Consider the following 23860-nt stretch of genomic DNA (forward strand, 5'->3'; position numbering starts at 1 on the left):
TTCCTATATGTACTGCCTGAACCAGAAGGATTTCAGAATCACAACACAGTTACTAAAATATTTATCAGAATGCATGTAGTCCTTCATAGGATAGAATCATAGAATCTTACAGCACAGGAGGCCATTCGGCCCATCGAGTCTGTGCCAGCTCTTTCAAAGAGCAATCCTGTTAGCCCCACTTTTTCCCCATATTCCTGCAATTGTTACGTTTATGAACCAAAAAGGTAATCAAAGGCTGTTTGAAAAAAAAATCAAATGACTGATTGTGGGTTAAAGGATACCTCTGCAAAAGCTCCAGCAGTCTTAGTCTTATGTAGGCGTACAGAGCAGAAGTGCAGACCTTTTTTTTTTTAAAACTCCCCAAGTGTTTGAAAAACTCCATGGCCATTTTCCAGGTGACCCCCATTTTTAACAGGAAGCACCAAGATTGTTACATGATGAAATTATTTCCTGGGTCCACTCCACACAACACTTATAACATACATACCTGTATAAACACCAGTCATTGAAACCCCATCCGTTGCAAGTCTTTCACAGAAAGTGTGCATTGGTTCATCTCTACTTCATGTCTGTCTTCTCCTCCACTGCCCCCAGTGCTGTGCATATCCGAGAAAAAGCTTTTGGGTAGCCGGATACCAAATCTAAACTGAACTGACATTTCCTTGTAAAATTTCACTGTGTTCCACCTTCCTATTTACCTTGGGAATTAAGCTTTCTGATGCCAAATAGAATTATCTTGGAATAACTCAAGCAAAAAGGTTGCATCATTCACTTGGTGATTAAGTACATAAAACATATCTGGAATATTTATGTACAGGGTATTACTAATAAATTGCTCATGGAATTGCCAACAGTCAGTTGACTTTTTAAAAATATATACAAAATAATGAGGACTTGGGAGCCATACTTTGGAAATTCACTCCACAGAACCACCTAGTGGGCCAGAGCCTGCAACTACATTGTGACAGCTGACACAGCAAAATAGAAATATTAAAATAAGCACTTCACAATGGTAAATGCTAACGCAAAATGTAACTAAATATTGTGACAACAGGCAGCAGTGTTGTGGACAGCAAGTGCAGGTCATATGCAAGATTTTTAATATACCAACGAGTTACCTCTGGTGTTGCCCAACGTCAAATTATAGAGTTTTTTTTCATAAGCAAGATGTTGATGAAAATGGGAGACACTTCAGAAACTCTACACAGAGCCACATTGTGGCCAGAGGCTGCAACTATATCCTGAAAGTTTGCATAAAATTTTAAATGGGAAATGGCAGCATAGCAATTTACAATGGTAAATAATAACAGAAAAATGATGAAAAATCGTGACAACAGTAAGTAAGGTTTATGGACAACAAGTGCACACCCTGCACAAGATTTAATAGACTGAACACATGCCCATTTATGAAATTTAGTCCTGTTTTCAACAATTTGCAGTTCATGAACTTTTTGAAATAAGACATTTAGCAGAAGAGCCAAAATGTGTTAAGGAACCAGTCAGTGAAATATCGGAGTTGAAGGGGGTATAGACCCTTTTAAAAATAGATCCAGGATATTGATATAGTGTCTTGAGTGAACACAAATGATTTATTTCTCCCAATGTGATATACAATTTCCTGAGCTTGTACATGATCATTCCTAAAAATCATATACAGGAAACTCTCTTTACCGGCACCTAAATAACCGGAAATCTCTTAACTGGCAAAATTCAGGAGCAGGTTCGGGTAAGTTTTACTTCATATTAGTGGCCGTGTAACCGGGGGTCCTGGATCTGTGGCCGTGTAACTGGGGTTCCTGCACCTGTTGCCATGCAACAGAGACGCCTGGATCTGTGGCCGTGTACGGGGCTCTCGTACCTCTCTGTAATCCGGACTTTTTAAATCAGCCGGCAGCACGCCGGTCCAGTCGGTGCCGGATAAAAAGAGATTCCTGTAAAATATAATTTTTTTAAATACAGGGAGTAAAGGATATCCTCCAATGAGTATTTTGCATCTGTCTGCACCAAAGTCATAGTGAGAGAGGAGGTAGTGGAGATAGGGTTTAAAAATTCCCAGAATTTTGCAAAGAGGAAACTTTCCATGGGAATTTATGGGAATTTAGAGTTTTTTTGCACACTGATGGTTTTTGTCTCTGACCCTTCTATTATCTTTGTCGTCAAAATAGACATACTGTTCCATACAAATAAAAACAGGCTTTCAAAACTTTATTTAGGTTATAATTTTGAACTTTATTGAACCCCCACAAAAAAGACCCATCTAAAATAAAATAAGAGCGTCAGCTTATTTAGCCTGTAATTTGTCCTTTATTTTGTCCCTTTGAGTCTTCTACTCATGAGTCTTCTGAGTCTTCTACTCCTCATTGCTCCTCCTGATTCTCTGGCTCGGACGTGTCCATTTCCTCCTCTGTGTCAGTGTCTAGCTGTGTGGTGGACACTTCTGTATCTGGCTCAATAAGTTGTAGGTTCGCCCGGATAGCCACCAGTTTCTCCACTCTCTTGTTAGTCAGCCTGTTGCGCACCTTTGTATGCGTGTTCCCAAAAAGTGACCAGTTTCGTTCAGAGGCCGCTGATGAAGGTGGGATTTGGAGTATCACCGATGCAATAGGTGACAGGGCCTCAGATGCACAAAGTCCCTTCCACCAGGTATGTGCACTGATATGCTTGCATGATTCCCATATCCCATCCCCATTCCAAAGACCTTGCTTGGTACAGAACTTTGCCAGACTTCCCAGAACTTTGCCCACATCCAGATTGAGATGGTGTGAGAGGGTAGAAATCACACTGTAAGCGCTGTTGATCTGTTCTCCAGAAAGTATTGGTCTCCCAACATGCTTTGGGTCCAGCATGTATGCTGCAGCATGAATCGGCTTGACACAAAATTCTTGACGCGTCTGTATGAATTGAACAATTGCCTTCTCCTCTGCTTTGAGCAGCAGGGATGTGGGTAGGGCAATGCTGATTTGTTCTTTTAAATCAGTAAAAAGCCTGAGAACATCTGACAAGACAGCGTCATCTCCTTCAATCTGAGCAATTGCAGATGCTACTGTTGAGAGTAGTTTAAGGCTGCTAACCACTCTCTCCCAAAACACATCATCCAGCAATATTTTCTTGATGGTGGTTTCCATATCCCCAGACTGGGATATTGCCATTTCTTGCAGTGACTCCTTACCCTCCAGAAGGCTGTTGTACATTATGACAACACCACCCCATCTAGTGTTGTTGGGCAGCTTCAGTGTGGTGTTCTTGTTCTTTGTCATTTGCTTGGAGTTGTAAGTTGCTGCAACTACCTGTTTTCCCCTGACATACTTAACAACTTGCTTGGCTCTCTTGTACAGTGCTTCCATGGTTCTCAAACCCATGATGTCCTTGAGGAGCAGGTTAAGCCCATGAGCTGCGCACCCAATAGACGTAATATGAGGGTAGGCCTCCTCCACTTGAGCCCAAGCAGCCTTCATATTCGCAGCATTGTCAGTAACTACTGCAAAGACCTTTTGTGATCCAAGATCGTTGATGACCGCTTTCAGCTCATCAGCAATGTATGTGCCTGTGTGTCTGTTGTCCTTCGTATCTGTGCTCTTGAAGAACACTGGGAGAGGAGTGGAGACGATGTAGTTTATGATGCCCTCCCCTCGTACATTTGACCACCCATCTGAGATAACTGCACCACAGTCTGCCATCGCTATCGTTTCTTTGAGCTTTCCTTGGACTCTGTTATACACAGCCTCCAGCAAATAAGTAGACAAAGCATGTCTGGTGGGAGGACAGTATGCAGGGCAAATAACATTGAAAAATCTCTTCCAGTACACATTGGCTGTGAGCATGAGGGGTGAGCCTGTTGCATATACAGCTCGAGCAAGGCACTCATCTGCATTCTTCTGGCTATGGTTATCCATTGTATCAAAGAACCTTCCAAGTGGGCCAGGAGTTGCTGATGATAAGGAGCCTGATGCTGAATGAGAACCATCATCTTCTTGAATGGAAGCAGAGGAACTCTGGGCTGACTGCTGTGAGCTTTGAGTGAAGTTGTTGCATTTGGATAAATGCTGCTGCATCTTTGTGGCATTCTTTACATATGGCTTTCTACAGTGTTTGCACATGTACACAGTCTTTCCATCTTTAATGTCTGGGGTAAAATGCTTCCACACATCCGACGGTAAACGTGGCATTGTTCTATGCAGAGAAATAAAGGGCATTCATCTCTGTGGCGAACTGCGGTCGATCAGCACGATTGCAACAGGGCGAGTACATTTTTGCTGATGCTCCATGTGATGGAAGCATGACCTGTACACACACGACGCTACATCACCAATAGTGTATTATTTTGTATATTTTAAATTGAAGGACAACAGAGTTCAACAAGTAACTGGTTTATTTGGTATAAAGTCTGGTTTACTTACTGCATCATCAACATCAGCAGAAAACAAAATGACTTCCCTCAGGACCCCTAACCTGGATCTTAAAAAAACTATAGCAGTCTTACAGATGCCTGCAGGCCAATCACAATTCGATATGCAAATATTACAAATAGAGGGAGCTAATCGCTCATCCAACCAATCAGGACACATTTGTTCACAGTCACACACAAAACTTGTAATTATTAAAACAAGCCAAGTAAGACGATAAACATATATTGATTAAGAAATTCCTTAATAATTAAGATTCCATCTCTGTTAGTAATTTTAAGAGAGGACCTGTGGAAAAAAAATACAAAAAAAACAATATTATGCTAGCATGTGCTTTTTTGGGCAAAATTCCCAAGCTAAACTTCCCGTGGAAAATTTCCGGAAATTTCCCGGAAACTTTCCACCCCTTTGCAACCCTAAGTGGAGATACTGTACGAGATAAAAATTGATAGAGGAGGTACTAGAAAGGCTGTCTGTACTTAAAGTTGATTAGTCACCAGGACCAGATGGGATGCATCCTAGGATGCGGAGGGAAGTTAAGGAGGAAATTGCAGAGGTACTGGCCATGGTCTTCCAATTCTCCTTAGATACGGGGGTGGTGTCAGAGGACTGGAGAACTGCAAATGTTGCACCTTTGTTCTAAAAAAGGTACAAGGATAAACCCAGCAACTACAGGCCAGTCAATTTAACCTCGGTACCGATGAGAATACCAAGGTCAAGGAAATAGAAACCAGAAACTGCGAAGGCAGCAAGAAGTAAAATAAAAAGGCTAAACTGATCTTTGGCTGCTAATATGGCTGGCGCCCACAATGTTACACCTTGCTGTCAGAAACAATGTAAGGCAGAGTGCAGAAGTTATACAGCCAATAGGCGATCAGAAAACACATTACCGTGATTGCAAACGCATTACCATAATGTTTAGGTGATCAGGAACCCATTACCAGGATATTTACTTAACTGTAACCCATTCAGTAAAATGTGACTTCTTTATTTCAAACTGCCAGGCCAGGAAATCAAATTAACTGTATACGTGCACAGCTCGGGATTGGTGCAGACTGTACGATGTGTTAATGTCTTCTCAAATGCAAGTATAATAATGTAACACACTGTAGGACAAACTGCTTGCTCTGTTGGATTCGCAGACTCTTGCAGGAGTCGGTGTCGATATATCAGAGTAAGACTCCGCGGATAATAAATCGTTTGAATTCATCCAGTTGTATTCGACTCAGTGTTTGCTGAACCAGACTGAGGGTAAAAGAATCCGTTCCAGAAGTGGGATCTCAACGGACAGTCACCGAGAGTTCGCGAACTAAGAGTTGAATTGTCTCGGACGTGGAGAGAGGAAATGGGCCCCCGATGTAAGTAGTTTCCTGTACTACCTCGGTTTTCCTCTGATTCCGCCAGTCTGACGACGAGTCGGCCAATCGCTAACTCCCGTGTGGTGTCCCGCCGAGATCCAGGTCAGTCTGGCGAATACTGGATGGGATAGGTGTTTAGGTCAGTGATCGGCTATCACTGAGGGTCAGTGATCGGATATCACTGAGGGTCAGTATACGTACTGAGGGAATAACTAGGAACTGTGTAAACTTAGAAATAAGCACTTGTGTCAGGTAACGCGTCGACCTCGTATCTCAGCTGGCCCGCCTAGGCTCTGAACAAGTTTAAAACGCAACTGTGTAAAGTTCACAAGGGGAGTAAGATGGGCAACTGTTTAGATACCACGACTGAATCGGGTAGCGCCTTACAGACCCTTTGTGAACAACATCCTGACAAAGCGAAGCAACTTAGACAGTTGTCGGGAGGATTAAATAAGAAATTAGGAAGTGATCAATGGCCACTGGGAGGAACTAAGAATCTAGATGCCGCTAAAAAGGCTGAGGAACTAATTTGGAAAAGTAACAGGGGCACCACTGCCAAAGAACTAATTGCCCTATGGAGACAGTACTGTCAGGAACTGAAAGAAACTTCCTTGCTAGCAAGTTGGCAGGATAATGCCTTAAAATTAGGAATAGCACTTACAGGGGGAGGGGTAGTCAAATCAGTAGAGGTATTGAAAAAGGAATGCGCTCATGAGAAACGCTCAAAACAGGAGCCTGAAAAGACCATGAGCGAGCCTGGAAAGGCTGATAAGAGTGGATTACGTAATCCAATGGTTGGCCTTGCCTTGACAGAGGGAGATGGTGATGATGATTTGGACGAATGGAATCACAGGGCTCAGGTTGTTCCCCATGCTTCCCCCCCCCATACGTTAACATTTATCCCCCGGTGGCACCCGCACCAGCTGGACAAACCCCCGCGCCGACACCTCAAGTATCTGCCAGTGCCGTTTCCCCGCCGCCGTCAGTCACGGTTCAAGTAAATAATCCCCTGCCAGTCCAGATGGGAGACCAACAACCGGGTCCCCAGTATACCGACCCTGTTGCCTTTTACACCCGACTCAGGACTAAGAATAATCGGCCCCCGACGACACCCTCCCCACCCCAACCCAGTCCATCAAGGTCACGAAAACGGAGAAATCAAAGGCAGATGATTCAAAGTCAGAGACTAGAGAGTCAGAGCCAGAGTACCCTCAAGGCTTTAAGGTCCTTTTTAGAGTGCCGGGACCATAGTGACATTGACAGTGGAGATTCAGGAGACGACTTGTCATCCCTGGAATCAGAATCTGATACCGAGAGACCCGCCAGACATAAACCGACACCCCGGCAGTTGCCGGTGAGACAAATGCCTAACCCTGCCTTTAACGCGAATATTCCAGTGGCCGCCGATAACCCCCGAACCATAGGTATCTTCTACCCCTGGAAACCTAACGAGATAATGGCTATCTTAACTGGGATGCCAGATAGGAAGAAATCCCCCACCTTGTTTGTAGAATTCCTCCGGACTGCTATACTCGTCTATAATGCTAAATCAAGAGACTTATGGGCGTTAGTACAGCAGATCTTGAATCCCGCCGAACATGCAAGGTTTTTGGTTAACCTAGGCTTTTGAGGACCATGCCACATTAGAGGCTCAACACGCACAGAGTGCTGCTCGTGAACGTGCCATACTCACTGCTTTAACCACCACCCTGCAGAAACCCATTGATATATCCAAGGTGTTGGATACTAAACCACAAAAGGGCGAGGGAGCAGAGGAATTCCGAGAGAGATTCTCTGAGGTATATCGGAGTCAGTCAGGAGATGCTAATTACCGGAACGGAGCAAACTCGCCGCAATACTGTGCTATCCTGATAAATTGTCTACCAACCTCGGTGTCTGAAGCAATTAAGACTAACAATATGGACTGGTCAGAGAATAGTCCCAGCCAGATGGCCAGGGCAGTGAAATATTATTGGAAAGAGAGTAAGAGTCAGGAGAGTCAGCCCCAGGTCAAGGTCAAGACTGAGTACGTGATAAAAAAGGAAGAGCCAAAGCCCACCCAAGGTGTGATAGGATATCAGACGGAGCCCCGGTACTGCGTCCCAGGGTGGGTTGATAGACAAGGGTACAGAGATACCAGCCATCCCAACGGACCAACCGTCCCTAATTATGGCCCACCCTACGCTCCCCCAAGACAAAATTTCGGCGATAGAGGAAGAGGAGGGAGGCAAGCAGAGTCAGATACCTGTTTTAATTGTGGCCAGCAAGGCCATTGGAGCAGGGAATGTCCCTCCCGAAGACAAGGAAGAGGGGGCCACATGCAAGGACAACGGGGAGGTTGGCAGGGAAATCGGGGACGAGGAAGATATACAGACTTCTCCCAGAATAATCCGTTTCCCCAGTACTGACTAGCCAACCTCGTGGCAAACGGGTTCCAGTCGGACAAGGAGCCCGTTCTATCCCTGCTGATTGAAGGGAGCCGACATACGTTTCTGGTAGACACCGGAGCTGCTATGTCATCTGTCCGATCAGAGCTCAATCTCCCTAAATCCGGGGAGACACAAAGCCTGTCCGGATTCCAAGGACAAGTGTGCCAGTACCCGATATCAGAACCAGTTGAAGTAACATTTCGAAATGAGTCTGTAAAACACCAATTCGTAATCACAGATGGGCTGGATTGCAATCTCATGGCCAGAGACCTGTTATGCGCATTTCAATTAAGAAGCATTGTACTACTATCAACCCAACATGTTTTCTCACAGAACCACCCCTCGAACAAACAGACCCAGGACATGATTGTCTATTTTTAATCAAGGAAGATACCTCCGTCAGGGAGGATCTATCTGATGCCCCAATACAGAGTCCTGACACAACCATGTATGTAGATGGAAGTGCGTCCGTCAGTCCCCTTGGGAAAAGACTTCCTGGATATGCAATCGTAGATCAGGACAGTAATACTTTGGAGTCGGCCGCCTTTGAACTTCCGTATTCCGCCCAACAAGCAGAACTGTTCGCATTAATACGAGCTTGTATCTTAGGGAAGGACTTAAAGGTTAATGTTTATACAGACTCGAGATATGCCTTCGGAGTGGTTCATGATTTCGGACAATTATGGAAAAACAGAGGGTTCCTAACCTCTGCAGGAACACAGATATCCCATCAGAAATTAGTATCTGATTTGCTACAAGCCCTCATGCTACCAAAACAGATCTCCGTGATAAAGTGCTCCGCACACACAGCAGGACTAACCCCAGTAGATATAGGGAATAGATGCGCTGACCAGGGAGCTAGGGAAGCGTCCCAGGAACGACGAGTGGTTGTGCCTAGAATGATGAGCCAGACTAAAAGCTCAAATAAAAGCAAGTCTCCCTCGGAAAAGCCAATGCCAACCATCCAAGACGTCATTAAGTTACAGGAGGACGCTCCTGACCGTGATAAGGGACTGTGGAAACAGCTCGGTTGTACATATGATTGTGTGTCTAAATTATGGGTCACCCCTGCCGAGCAAACTTGTATGTCAGATGAGCTAGCATTATGGGTTATTGAATGTATACACTTTGCAACTCATTGTGGTGCCAGAGCAACTAGTGAGACGTTATTAGCTACATGGTGGCATCCTAGATTACAAGCTCTGGCTCAAGGTATTAGCAGTCGCTGCCTCATTTGTCAGCAGCATAACCCGGGAAAAGGCATACCTTGTGAAATGGGTAAGACGCCATTACCCACGGGTCCCTTTGAGACCCTCCAGATGGACTACATTGAGTTAGAAAGGTGTCAGTGTTATAAATATGTACTGGTTATTGTTGATGTCTTTAGTAAGTGGATTGAGGCCTACCCGACTACGGATAACAAAGCCTCCACTGTTGTAAAAATTTTAATGAGAGAAATTATTCCCAGGTACGGAATTCCAAACCGATTAAGTTCAGACAACGGCCCTCACTTCGTGGGTCAGGTAACCAAGGAATTCTGCGCTCAAATGGGCATCCAACAGCAGCTACATTGTGCTTACAGGCCACAGGCCGCCGGACTGGTCGAACAGGCTAATCAGACCTTGAAAAATAAACTTGCCAAATTGCAGGCCGAGACGGGAACTACATGGCTCAAATTACTCCCCGTGGCCTTGTTCCAAATACGTACTACCCCGGCTGGTGCAGCAAGGTTGAGCCCTGCTGAAATTATATATGGCAGACCTCTCAAAACCCCGTGGAACCAGGAAGTCCCAAAGACTGTCCACTTTCACCACATGACGGCAGAAATGACTAACTATATTTTGTCGTTAACCAGGGCATTGAAAAGTTTGCACTCCCGGGTACGCGCTGCTTACATCGACCTCCCTCCTATAGTCAGTCCGTCCCAGGTCGAGCCCGGAGCGTATGTATTAATCAAGAATTGGACGCGAAAAGGATTGGAACCTCGTTGGGAAGGACCCTATCAAGTCCTACTCACCACCCCAACTGCTGCCAAAGTAGAGGGAAAGAGTGCTTGGGTTCACCTCCACCACTGTAAAATTGTCAGTAATGCTATGCCTGAAACTTAAAGAATGCTAAACCTCTCTTGCTTCCAAGAAATCTCTCCCTAAACAGACGTGCCACACCGACCAGCCATGCAGACGTCGCTGTGGATCCTCTCTATCAGTGTCCTGATCACCCTTGGAATAACTCGACAGCCCAGAAGGAGGACATGCCGGCGGAACCAGCCCAAGCGGGTACACCACCTATGCCACGGAGACGTGCTTCGGTGCAATGATGATAACCCAGGCGGGTTCGGGAAATGGAACGTGATCAACTGGGACACCTACATTGGGCTTATTAGACAGCCCCACTGCTCGCTAATGCTGAGATACATACACAGAGGAACATTGCCATGCCATTGGACCAAGTGTAAATTTGATTACGTCTGTCGACGCCAGGTGACAAAGTCTGTTACTGCAGGACCATGCAACAGAACTACCGATACCAAAGGACAAAGCTGTTATCCAAAGTCCAACCAGGAAAGGAAAAGAAATGGACTGCCCCCTATGAGCAGCTTCGACTATTCGAGGGTAGAAGGTACCCTCACAAAGAGACATGAACGAGATCTCCAACACACTTTCCCTGAAGAAACCCCGACGGGCAACCTATTCCTCCAGACTCACGCAGCCCTATATTCACCAGAGTCAATTGTTTGTTATCCGCCCCTGATATCTGTTGAGGGGGTGTTTGCCCCAACCCCGGTTATTGTTCCCCCGGACTTTCTTTTAGATGCTCACCTTCTCCCTCCCACAACCAATATAACAATACCCTATACCTTAACCCCGCCCGCCAATTGCCTGAAACTAAGCAGGAACCCTGGTGGCTATGAGAATTGTTGGAATGGGACAGGCTATGGTTGTAGGTCAGTATGGGTTAAGCAGAACTACACCTGCTTGGTGACACGCTGCCTCCACCATCAGTGTACGATAGGACCAGACACCGGTAGCTGCACATGTGAGCAATCCGTATGTGTGTCAATAACCGAAGGAGTACAAGTTTTATGTGGAGAAGGGGATGGGACAACTCTGAAGGTAGGGGGAGAAACCTTTATGCTAGTAAAAATAGCTAATACCCAGCCTACTGATACTCGTGAGATCCAAGGTTTTGACTATTTCCTTCCCCCGAGCCATTTAAGCACAAGGCAGAAACACATATCCGTGATATATACCAAACCAGGCTACTTTTTCTTGAGCCAAGGAAGAGCTACTAATTACATGGTAATAGATACCGCTCCCCGGACGGTAGCCATCGCTACCTTAACCCCTACCACAGTACCCTGCCCCTCCCAATGGACATCCCACCGAAAAATAGTCAGGGCAGCCTCGAAAGAGTTTTGCTCCAAGTGGAAAGATCCTGAATCCCTAGGAGGACACGGAACCTCTATAGGATATGGATTTGCTGGCCTGTTCTCTATAGGCTATACTGGAGCCTATCTGGCCGCCAATAACCGGAACTACCTTATCTGTGGCCTCACCATCCTGGGTAATACTACCACGGGGGCCCTCGACGCAGTTACTAAAGAATTGTCAGAACTCAGGTTATTCACTATGCAAAACAGATATGCCCTAGACTACCTGCTGGCCCGAGAAGGTGGTGTCTGTGCAATAGTAAAAGGTAAATGCCTTATGGGAGTCCGAGACCAGACAGAGAACATCACCCGCTTTATCACTAAGATAAGGGAACAAATGGATAATATGAAGGAAGCAAGTAACTGGGGAGATTGGGGATTTGGAGGATGGTATGACTGGTTGATAAATATGGCTATGTACTTAGTAGTTGCAATCGCCTGTATTTTTATTGGACTAGCAATCATGAAATGTGTGCTAGGAAGAATGCAGCTAGCTTTGGAGAAAATAGGTAGCCCAAAGATGTTAATGGTAAGACTGACCAATGAATGTGAAATGAAGGAAGTAAAGTGCGATGAAAATAAAGAATTTGATCGACTGAATAAAATAGACGTAACCGAGTAACGGTTGGTTATCACAGAATGATAAAAGGAGGGAATGAGAATACCAAGGTCAAGGAAATAGAAACCAGAAACTGCGAAGGCAGCAAGTAAAATAAAAAGGCTAAACTGATCTTTGGCTGCTAATATGGCTGGCGCCCACAATGTTACACCTTGCTGTCAGAAACAATGTAAGGCAGAGTGCAGAAGTTATACAGCCAATAGGCGATCAGAAAACACATTACCGTGATTGCAAACGCATTGCCATAATGTTTAGGTGATCAGGAACCCATTACCAGGATATTTACTTAACTGTAACCCATTCAGTAAAATGTGACTTCTTTATTTCAAACTGCCAGGCCAGGAAATCAAATTAACTGTATACGTGCACAGCTCGGGATTGGTGCAGACTGTACGATGTGTTAATGTCAATTCTGGGCACGACACTTTAGGAAGGATGTGAAGGCCTTAGAGAGGGTGCAGAAAAGATTTACGAGAATGATTCCAGGGATGAGGAACTTCAATTACGTGGATAGACTAGAGAAGCTGGGGTTGTTCTCCTTAGAGCAGAGAAGGTTGAGAGGTTTAATAGAGGTGCTCAAAAATCATGAGGGGTCTAGACAGAGTAGAGAGACTGTTCCCATTGGCGGAAAGGTCGGAAAGCAGAGGACACTGATTTAAGGTGATTGGCAAAAGAACCAAAGGCGGCAGGAGGAAAAACTTTTTGATGCAGCGAGTGGTTAGGATCTGGAATGCACTGTCTGAAAGGGTAGGAGGCAGACTCAATCGTGGCTTTCAAAAAGGGAATTGGCTAAGTACCTGAAGGAAAAAAATTTGCAGGGCTATTGGGAAAGGGTGGGGGAGTGGGGCTAGCTGAAGTGCTCTTGCAGAGAACCAGCACGGGCTCGACGGGCTGAATGGCCTCCTTCTGTGCTGTAACCATTCTATGATTCTATGTTACAAATTCAGGTCTGCCATAGATATATTTTGAGGTTCAGTTGAGTCAGCCACTCCAGAAAGTGATATGACATCTTACTTTTGGGAGATGACTCACACTGCCCTATTATCTACTCACATGATAGCATAACTCAGAGACACAACAATAGCATCCCTTTGTAAACTGGATTGATTTTTTGTGTCTTTTGTTTCTTCAATCTCTCCAAAAGGACTAAGTTGAGACAAGCAAGGCCCGATTTGAACCAAAAAGCGGATTTATTTTGCAATACGGTTATTATGACCAGGCTCACTTGGTTCAAATAGTACAAATTATCTTATTGAAATGATACAAAATAAAGAAAACGTCTCATTTCCCCACATCAGTGGGTCATCATCCCTAATTAAACAAGATATCTTCCAACTATCATCCAGCATTTCTAAATTCACTCCCTCAGCAAAACCTCTCAGCTTTCCCTTTAACAAACTTAACTGCCCTCGCAGCCTTCCGGTTTCAAAAAGCCAGTCTGCCTTTGTCCATCTTTTTATCGCCTTCTTAATGGACAGGACTTTGCAACATAATGGATTTGAGGTTTTTATGATAACCCAAGCCAACTAACAAATGCTTATTATTTAGTCTCTGGGAAAACAATCACCATTGAGCATATTAACCGTTTTTGTATGTGTGCCATTTTTAAAACAAACTTTAAAATTAACTCTTATTTCCACATCTTTTCTATACCAATTGATCAAAAAAAATCCTGAAAAATGCCACTCCACAAAAATACCCACTGCAATCTCTGGAAGGTAACTAATGGTCAGGTTTTGTCAATTGACCAATATGAGAACGTTGTTTGGTTAAAATAGAAGTCAGAACAGATATTGCTAAAAAAGAGAGCCATTCCTGGCGCACAGTGATTATTTTTAAAATTTGTTTATGGGATCAGGGCGTCGCTGGAAATGTATTGCCCATCCTTAGTTGCCCTTGAGAAGGTGGTGGTGAGCCGCCTTCTTGAACCGCTGCAGTCCATGTGGTGATGGTAATCCCACAGTGCTGTCAGGGAGGGATTTCCAGGATTTTGACCCAGCAACGATGAAGGATCGGCAATATATTTCTAAGTCAGGATGGTGTGTGACTTGGAGGTGGTGGTGTTCCCATGCGCCTACTGCCCTTGTCATTCTAGGTGGAAGAGGGCGCGGGTTTGGGAGGTGCTGCCGAAGAAGCCTTGGTGAGTTGCTGCAGTGCATCTTATAGATGATGCACATTGCAGCCACGGTATGCCGGTGGTGGAGGGAGTGAATGTTTAAGGTGGTGGATGGGGTGCCAATCAAACGTGTTGCTTTGTCCTGGATGGTGTCGAGCTTCTTGAATGTTGTTGGAGCTGCACTCATGCAGGCAAGTGGAGAGTATTCCATCACACTCCTTACTTGTGCCTTGTAGATGGTGGAAAGGCTTTGGGGAGTCGGGAGGTGAGACACTCGCTGCAGAATACCTAGCCTCTGACCTGCTCTTGTTGCCACAGTATTTATGTGGCTGGTCCAGTTAAGTTTCTGGTCAATGGTGACCCCCAGGATGTTGATAGTGGGGGATTCAGCGATGGTAATGCCACTGAATATCAAGGGGAGGTAGTTAGACTCTCGCTTGTTGGAGATAGTCATTGCCTGGCACTTCTGTGGTGTGAATGTTACCTACCACTTAGCCCAAGCTTGAACGTCGTCCAGGTCTTGTTGCATGCGGGCATGGACTGCTTCATTATCTGTGGAGTTGCGAATTGCGCTGAACACGGTGCAGTCATCAGCAAACATCCCCATTTCTCACCTTGTTGGAGGGAAGGTCATTGATAAACAGCTGAAGATGGTTGGGCCTAGGACACTGCCCCGAGGAACTCCTGTAGCGATGTCCTGGGGCTGTGATGATTGACCTTCAACCACCACAGCCATCTTCCTTTGTGCTAGGTATGACACCAGCCAGTGGAGCGTTTTCCCCCTAATTCCCATTGACTTCAGTTTTACTAGGGCTCCTTGATGCCAGACTCGGTCAAATGCTGCCTTGATGTCAAGGGCAGTCACTCTCACCTCACCTCTGGAATTCAACTCCTTTGTCCATGTTTGGACCAAGGCTGTAATGAGGTCGGGAGCCAAGTGGTCTTGGCGGAACCCAAACTGAGCATCAGTGAGCAGGTTATTGGTGTGTAAGTGCCGCTTGATAGCACTGTCGATGACAGCTTCCATCACTTTGCTGATGATTGAGAGTAGACTGATGGGGCGGTAATTGACAGGGTTGGATTTGTCCTGCTTTTTATGGACAAGGCATACCTGGGCAGTTTTCCACATTGTCAGATAGATGCCAGTGTTGTAGCTGTACTGGAACAGCTTGGCTAGAGGCGCGGCTAGTTCTGGAGCACAAGTCTTCAGCACGATAGCCGGGATGTTGTCGGGTGCTCAGCTGTTTCTTGATATCACATGGAGTGAAGAATTGGATAAAGACTGGCTTCTGTGATGGTGGGGACCTCGGGAGTAGACCGATATGGATCATCCACTCGGCACTTCTGGCTGAAGTTGGCTGCAAACGCTTCAGCCTTGTCATTTGCACTCATGTGCTGGGCTCCACCATCATTGAAGATGATACAGATAAGAGAGATTAATTTTAAGGAAAACATCGTTGAATGAATTAAAAGTATTAACATTTCCTTAACTTCTATTTTATAAATATCCTCAATTTAGAGTTCATTTGCACAGCCATAACTGGCTAGTTCTGGACAGGCTGCCCAGAACCATAACCCCACTTACCCCAAAACAGACGCACCAAAGAAATAATACAAATTTCTGAAGCTAACAACATAAACTCAGCAACAAAGATTATTCCTGTCACAGCAACTCACTTCCTAACTCAATCATTAGGTTCTTTATAGAGACCCACTGCCATAACACAGGCCCAGTACACAGATTAGCAGCGGTCAGTTGCTGATTTATAAAATGTTTGCTTCCTGTGGTGAGTCTGTGCTAAGTTGTTGGCCTTTCTGATGAGGTCAGCTGAGTGTATTGGTGAAGTGGACACTAAATGGTTAAGTGAGTGCCATGATTGCCATGGTTAATACCAGCATGCAGCTGAATTGGTAGTGGTATTAAATCTACTCGCATGTGCACTTAAAACTGGGACTGACTTAGGAAATTCAATAAACAATTTACATTGTCAAATATGCCAGATTAGGGATAACTGTCAAGTCAAATACAAGCTTCAAAATGCATAGCAAAAGAGTAATCCAATTCAAAGCACTTCTACCAGCAGGTGCTCATCTATTGGCAAATGTCTTTCAATTCTGCAAGTATCCAATATTGAATTCCCTTAGCAAATTTCAATAAGCACTTTTTTTGCTGAAGATCCAGTGTTGTCATTAGTCTCATTAATCATAATGACACCAATGCATTAAAGGGAAAGAAGGGGGGGGGGAAATCACACTTAAACCAACATGCTTTAATGTTGTGCCAACATGGTTGCATGCTGCTCTTAATTAATTCAAAATGATGCACTTTAAAATGCTTCTTCAAAACTTAGTTTGTGTTGGAAGCGAGAAAAATCAGTTATTATATTTCTTGATTATAAAACAAGTACAAAACCACATGACCACCATTATATTTTGTTGAAATCCTTCTGACAACATTGCATTCTATAATTCACTTTTTGCACATTCTTGAGAAGGTCCTCGCTCTCTAGCAATTTATCTAAAAAGTTATTTCAGAATGTAGTTTCAACCATACTGGGAAAATCTGATAATATATTTACATAACTGGGCTGAACAGTCATTTTTGGCATGAAGTCCCAATCATATGGATCACTGAGGGAATTCAGCCTATTCAGATTCTACAGTAAACACCTGTTCCACCAAGGCTTGCCCACAACAGAAGGGGACTGATCCAGATAGTCCTTCCTGCCACCCAAAATGCAAGTTGTTCAGGAAACATTTAACAGCCTAGAAATAAAACTGTTTAACATTATTTATGGCCTCCTAATGATTTATATATTTTTATAAACAAGTTCTGGAACTAACTTATAACCAGAACTGTCAATACCAGGAAAATGTTGGGGGTGAGATTCATGATCAGAAAGTGACACAGTATACAAGCCCATTTAAATCAGATCTTGATTGACCTTATGTATTTTCAGCATTTTCTATTTTTGATTCAGATTTCCAGCAGTATTATGCGCTTCAAAATTATTAAGTGATGGCTATGGATGGAGTTAAGATACAGATCATCCATGATCTCGTTGAATGGGACATTCGGTGGTCTTGAAAGGCGCTATATAAATGCAAGTCTCTCTTTCTTCCTAATGGTGGAACAGACTTGAGGGGCTGAATGGCCTACTCCTGTCACTATGTACTTATCAGAATGAAATGCCTGTGCATTAACATTTTAAACCAAATGAGTTTCACTCTAAAATAAGCATGACTAGACAGGTCTGTTGATAACACATATTGATTATGGGTCCCTAAAACAGACACCATGCGTTACATCGAGGAATCTTTTGAAAGTGTCTCCATGAATGCATACGCATTACTCAAAGTTACAACTGATCACAGCAAAGAATCTAAAATAGAGCAAGTTTTGATTTGTTTACAAGACCTTCTGAACTCAAGTTTGCAATGTCTGTGCAGCATCCAATCTTAAAAGTACACAATCGAATAATCACAGCTACTCTATAACTGGATGCAACTATAATAATTTCCGTGAAAGACCCAGTAAAACGGAATTCCTGCTTTCTACATTTTTGGGGAGATATTCCATACTTCGGATTATGCAAAAAGAACGGAGCTCGCCAAAGGACACAAAAAAACCCTTTGGCCTTCAAACCGCCCACTGTAACCAGACTCTAATCTAGTGGCCATCTCCAGCAGTATTTGAGCAAATTCTCGTCAATTATTGGTTTAATTTGAAACTAGATCCTTCATTGGTGCAACCTCCAAGAATAGACACACACAAAAGCACACTGCAGATAACTGATGTCCCCCTAGCCTTGGCGGCTGTGGACGCATTTGCAGCAGCTTCTTTGTTTTAAACCGAGTGTGTGTACACACGCGAGGGGGAGGGGGCGCAACGCCAGTGTGCAGTGTGTCCTCCTGCCTCTCCCCACCCCCACCCCATAAAAACTACTTTGAACCCGAGACTTTCACCCGAAGCGGTTGAGGTGGAGGGAATGGGTCGCTGCAGGACGCATAACATGTCTCAGCATCCCCTTCAGGGCAGCGGCCCATTGCCCGGGTTATATTCAACAATGAAGAAAAAAAAGTGTCTTTCTTCCCATCAAAATCGGAATGGCGGCGGTCTGGCCGAGTTACTTCACCTCCCTGAACTCTTCTCTTTTAGCTCCATTGAAGCCGACCCTCCCCCCACTTATTGAGGCACGAAATCTCCGTCCCACACTCCGGTTTGAATTTCTATTCCTCCGTCGCCCGATTTACCCTACACAGTGCATCTCGCCAGCCCTCCCCAGCCACTACTCACCGTCAGTGTGGGTCCCAAGATGACGGCCCGGATGAGGCCAGCGTGCCAGTCGCGCTCCCGGAGAGAGAGGGACTGGAGTTGGCCGGGCCCAGACCCGGGCCGAGCAAGACCTGGAGCCGAGTCCCCGAACAGGCAAAGCAGCCGTTTCCCGGTCAGCTCGGTTCCCGCCGTCGCCATGGAGAAAAAGGGAGGTAACAAGAAGCTGGGTTTATTCCTTTTCTAATGGGTACGGTCAGTCTCGGAGACGGAATCACAACGATTCCGCCATTACACTTTCTGCACCGCCACTGCAGCCGAATCTACGGAAACTATCAGAACAGCGCCCCCGCCAGGCTGGAGGACCAGCATTGCAACTCCACTGATGATCGGTGGTGACAGCGCCTCCTGCAGTACGGGAGTACCACAACGACTGCACAGCCTGCATCAACAGCACCATCAGGCTGTGGGAGCGTGGCAACTACATACCTTGGGAATACGGCACTGTGGCTGTGTTGTTACAACAACTTGCATTTATATGGCGCCTGTAACGTAGTAAAACGTACCTAGGAGCCTCAGAGGAGCGTTACCAAGCAAAATTTAACAACGAGCACAAAAGCAAAACGCTGTGAATGCTCGAAATCTGAAATAAAAACAGAAAATGCTGGAAGTACTCAGCAGGTCAGGCAGCATCTGTGGAGAGAAACAGAGTTAACGTTTCAGGAAACCTGTAACTCCACAGATGCCTGGTCAAAGAGGTAGGTTTTAAGAAGCATCTTATCGGAGGAGAGAGAGGTTTAGGGAGGGAATTCCAGAGCTTTGGGCCGAGGCACAGCTGCCAATGGTGGAGCAAAAGGAGTAGGAGATGCGCAATTGGCCAGAATTACAGGAGTGTAGAGATCTCGGACAGTTGTAGGGCTGGAGGAGGTTACGGAAATAGGGAAGGGTGAGGCCATGGGGGGATTTGATGACAGGATGAGAATTTTAAAAGTGAGGTGTTGCCAGACCGGGTGCCAATGTAGGTAAGCAAGTGCAGAGGTGATGGGTGAACAGGACTTGGTGCAAGTTATGATACAGGCAGCAGAGTTTTGAAAGAGCTCCAATTTATGGACTGGTTAAGACGGGAGGCCGGCCAGGAGAGCATTGAAATAGTCATGTCTGGAGTAGGGTTTTTCTAAACCGAATCCGGGGACACACACAATGGGAGCCAGGATGGAAAATGCAGGTTGCGCAGCGTAGCGTGGCAACATTTTTTGCCAGTCTCTATTTTAAACAGTTGCACATATACACTACAAATGCAAAACGAATGTGCATATAATTACCACAGATGTGACATCACACTATTGAAGCACATTCAGACACCGTTTATAAATAATACAATAACACTGTTCAGTCCATTGACTGGAAACTGATTATGTCCAACTGGTCAAAGAGGTAGGTTTTAAGAAGCATCTTATCGGAGGAGAGAGAGGTTTAGGGAGGGATTTCCAGAGCTTTGGGCCGAGGAACGGCATATATTCCAATCTATTTGGGGATGAGTTTCATGAACCGGGGACTCTTCCGGGGACATTGTTCGCCGGGGACACAGTACCTCATCCGGGGACTGTCCCGGAAAATGGGGACATATGGTCACCCTAGTCTAGAGGTAACAAAGACATGGATGAGGGTTTCAATAGCAGATGAGTCATTCAGGGCTCAGTGGGTAGCACTCTCACTCTGAGTCAGAAGGTTGTGGGTTCAAGTCCCACTCCACAGACTTGAGCACAAAAATCTAGGCTGACAATCCAGTGCAGTACTATGGGAGACGAAGGACAGGCTTTTTGGTGGTGGGAGAGGCTTTTAAAACAGAACACAGAAACCAAGAAGATCAGTCAGGCAGCAAAATACTGCTGGAAGGTTACAACAAAAGACAGGAGACTGTAGGGAGTGGGCTGTAGGACAGAATGCAGAGGAGTTATTCAGGTTAAGTCAAGTAACTTCTGTTTAAGTCATCTACCAATGTGGGAAAGAAAGTATGTTCTTTATTTTGTATCATTACACAAATATAAGTTGTATCGATTGAACCAAGTGACTCTGATCATACCAGTTGTTCTGTACGTGTCACCTTACTGTGGAATAAAGCAGCTTAACAATTTGATCCAAACTTTGCCTTATCTAGTGTTAACTTGATCCGCCTTCAGAGAGATTGAAGAAACACGTGTGCAAAAGACATGGATATCCGGTTTAGGTCACAAGGGAGTTCTATTGTTACTCTCCCAGGCTCTACAACAACAACATCAACAATTTGACACTGAGCCATATAAGGAGATATTAGGGTAGAAAAGCTTGGTCAAAGAGGTAGGTTTTAAGGAGCATCTTAAAGAAGGAAAGAGAGGTAGAGAGGTTCAGGGAGGGAATTCTAGAGCTTAGGACTGAGGCAGCTGAAATTGCGGCGACCAATGGTGGAACCATTAAAATCGGGGATGCGCAAGAGATTTTACAAGTAGATATAGGACAGTATAAGTTAACTCTCAAAAGTAAGATTCACAAACCTTTTACAGGAGCAAATAGTGCCACTGAACCTGAGAAGGTATTCTCGGCAAGTCTAAATTTGTAACAGGGGGAGGGGGCGCAACTATAAGATCTTCTGAGGTAAGGTGGGTCGGGGTTCCTCTTCTATATTCAACTATGACAGTAAATGTATAGAAATGGTAAATCCAGAACACTGCTTCCAATTAAACCATGCCAGTAGGAATAAATGCACTCTTTCATACTAGTAAAAGGCAAAGCTTAAGATATACCCAACATTTCTTCACCTATATTGGAGGGGAAAAAACATAAGCTCATGAAAGCCTGGAGAGAGGATAAGTGTTGAAGACACAAGACTTATTTCAAAGGATTTGGAGGCATGCCCCCCATCCCCCTCCCCCACCACTGACAGAAAAACTTGACTTTTGACACTTGATCTGGTGCATTTTTGAATATTTTGAAATCCATAGTGTGGAAATGTACCTTTAAAAACTGAATATAGTTACATGTGCCCCTTTTTGACAAACAAAATGGAGTCCCAGTCCTCCCAGAAGCCTCTGCAGAAATGTTCTCGATTCCTTCCTTAAACTTGTTAACCTTGACTAAACACTGTAAACTGTTGCTTATTTGCGTTGTAAACATGAGTAAAGGGAACCTTAAGCAGGCCACCTGGCCAGAGGCTTGGCCACCAGATAACAGAAGAAACATATTGTATGAAGTAACTACATTCCAAACAATACTGATGGTCTTAATTAAATAGTCTGGAATAAATAACTACCCATTGTATTATCAATAGTCTTTCTCTACACCAGACTTTAGAAATATGTAGAAACTTAGTTAAGGATTGAAGAACTCTTTGTTCCTTTGTCTGACTTGAAAGACACATGATGAAACCATAACCTGTTTACTGTATAAATATGTTGTTAATCTGTAATTCTGTAGAGAGTCTCTGCTAGCCTTTGACTTAGCGGGACGCTCTCCTTGTGCAAGTAAAATAAACTAACAATCTGACAGTACTGCTTGTGTTTTAGAGTCTTACTCGGAGTCGAGATTTCGACAGTAAAACTTGGCGGTTCCACCGAGATCGCTTACTACCTACCGGTGAGTAAACGGACAAGAACACGATGACTCTCTAAGAATGGACCCTAACTGGCCAGTTATCAGTGGCGCTTAGTCACCAAAGGGGTTCCTCCTTGGACAGTACAGTAGTGTAGTCTGTTTGTCTCGGCGGGAGTACTGTGATCTGTTAAGACTCATTTCAGGGTTGAGTTGAAATTTTTGTTATCACTTCCTCTTTCAGCTTGACAGAAAAAGGAGACAGATTTCGAAAACCTGAACCCTGAAAACAGGCCAGGCAGATTGTTGAAAGGAAGGTAAGAAGAGACGTCTGTAGAGGTCCCTGTTTCTTGAAGGAAAGAAATGCTTACCCTTGAAAGAAAGGGAGAGATATCCTTGAAATAGAAGAAAAGTAAAAAGGGACGCTCATCCTTGATAGGACTTATCCTTGAAAGACAGAATTTTAAAGTAATAAGTTTTACTGTTAAAGACTCCGTCTGTAGGGGTGTACAATGCAGACTGAGAATTGACTGTTTAGTTAGAGTATAAGAATTATGATCTGTATACCCCTCTGGGTTTTTACAATTTTTGTCATCTCTGTAGTATTTTTTTTTAGCTTTGTATTATTGTGCTACTATTGTCTGTGAGCTCTTGGAAAGACATAACAGGGGGTTCAACAGGGGAGGTTGTGTCTTAGGAACACTTAAATTGGTAGAGAGTATAAAGTGATCGGGGGATCGTCAATCCGTTTTCAGCAATATATCTCACACACCCAGACTGAGCCCAAATTAAGAGCCTTTTTAGGCCACGTGACAGCCAGTAGAAGTGGGCGTAGAGAACTCAGTTGACCGAAAAGGATTGTGAGATCAGAAACTGTAAAAAAAACTCTCAATCAATCAGAATGGGTGCCGGAGCAAGTAAAACACCACCAAAGGGCACGCCAGCCTATTTTATGCTCCAGAATTGTGGTCAGTCTTCAATTGACCACTTACAAAATTGGACAAAATGGACTAAGGCTGGAAACAGGCCATTTCCACCTGATGGTTCCTTTAATTTAGAAAGAATAACATGTCTAGAGGAGTGTCTTATAGACAGAGACCCAGGCAGAAGAGGTAAAAAGAAAGTAAATTGGTCGGCATTTGGGGACTGGAAAAGGGAAGCTGAAAAACAACATGAGAAAAGCCTACAGGTCAGCAAGCAGTGTACTAAAGGGAAAAAGCAAGCAAATAAATGAACAGAGCAGGTAAATTGTCCTAGACATGGTAAAAACCCATTTATGATGGTTGCTAAAGAAACAAAAGGACGCCCGCCAAATGCCCCGAAGGATTGGGAAAAAGATGAGGATGAGGATTGGGATGAGAATTGGACTCCCTACGGCAGACCCCAAAACCAGTCTTGAAAAGGCCATAGACCAATTAAAAGTAATCGTCATGTGCCATGAGCCCAGCATATTAGATGGCCAAATCCTGCTAAAAGCATGGTTAAAAGACACCAAATTTGCCGAATTCAAGACGAAATTCCAAGATTTTAAAACACATCGCGAAACTGCCGGTGCCGCTCCCGGCACCAGACCGCCCAATGACAAATTCTGGGGAAGGTGCTGGGAAGCCTTACACAAGGTGTTCCCAAAGAAAACAAATTGGTCTAAAATTATGGAAACCACACAAA

The 23860-nt window shown here is 44.5% G+C and overlaps 1 protein-coding gene across 3 annotated transcripts in view; it reads right to left on the minus strand.

The window, feature by feature from the left end:
* Positions 1 to 18961, minus strand: part of kdm3b (lysine (K)-specific demethylase 3B) — a 179244-nt gene extending 160283 nt beyond the window's left edge. For 2 of the 3 annotated variants that reach the window (XM_085995467.1, XM_085995466.1), the window contains exon 1: positions 18653 to 18960. In XM_085995467.1, the coding sequence (XP_085851593.1) occupies positions 18653 to 18829 (177 nt within the window). In that variant the 5' untranslated portion in view covers positions 18830 to 18960. Of the gene's footprint in view, positions 1 to 18652 lie in introns of all 3 variants that reach the window. The other variant, XM_085995468.1, reaches the window with a different exon arrangement.
* Between the last annotated feature and the right edge of the window lie 4899 nt (positions 18962 to 23860).

The sequence above is a fragment of the Somniosus microcephalus genome, chromosome 8 (genome assembly GCF_052327205.1).
Source record: "Somniosus microcephalus isolate GS21.2 chromosome 8, FLI_Smic_1.0, whole genome shotgun sequence".
Lineage (NCBI taxonomy): Eukaryota > Metazoa > Chordata > Chondrichthyes > Squaliformes > Somniosidae > Somniosus > Somniosus microcephalus.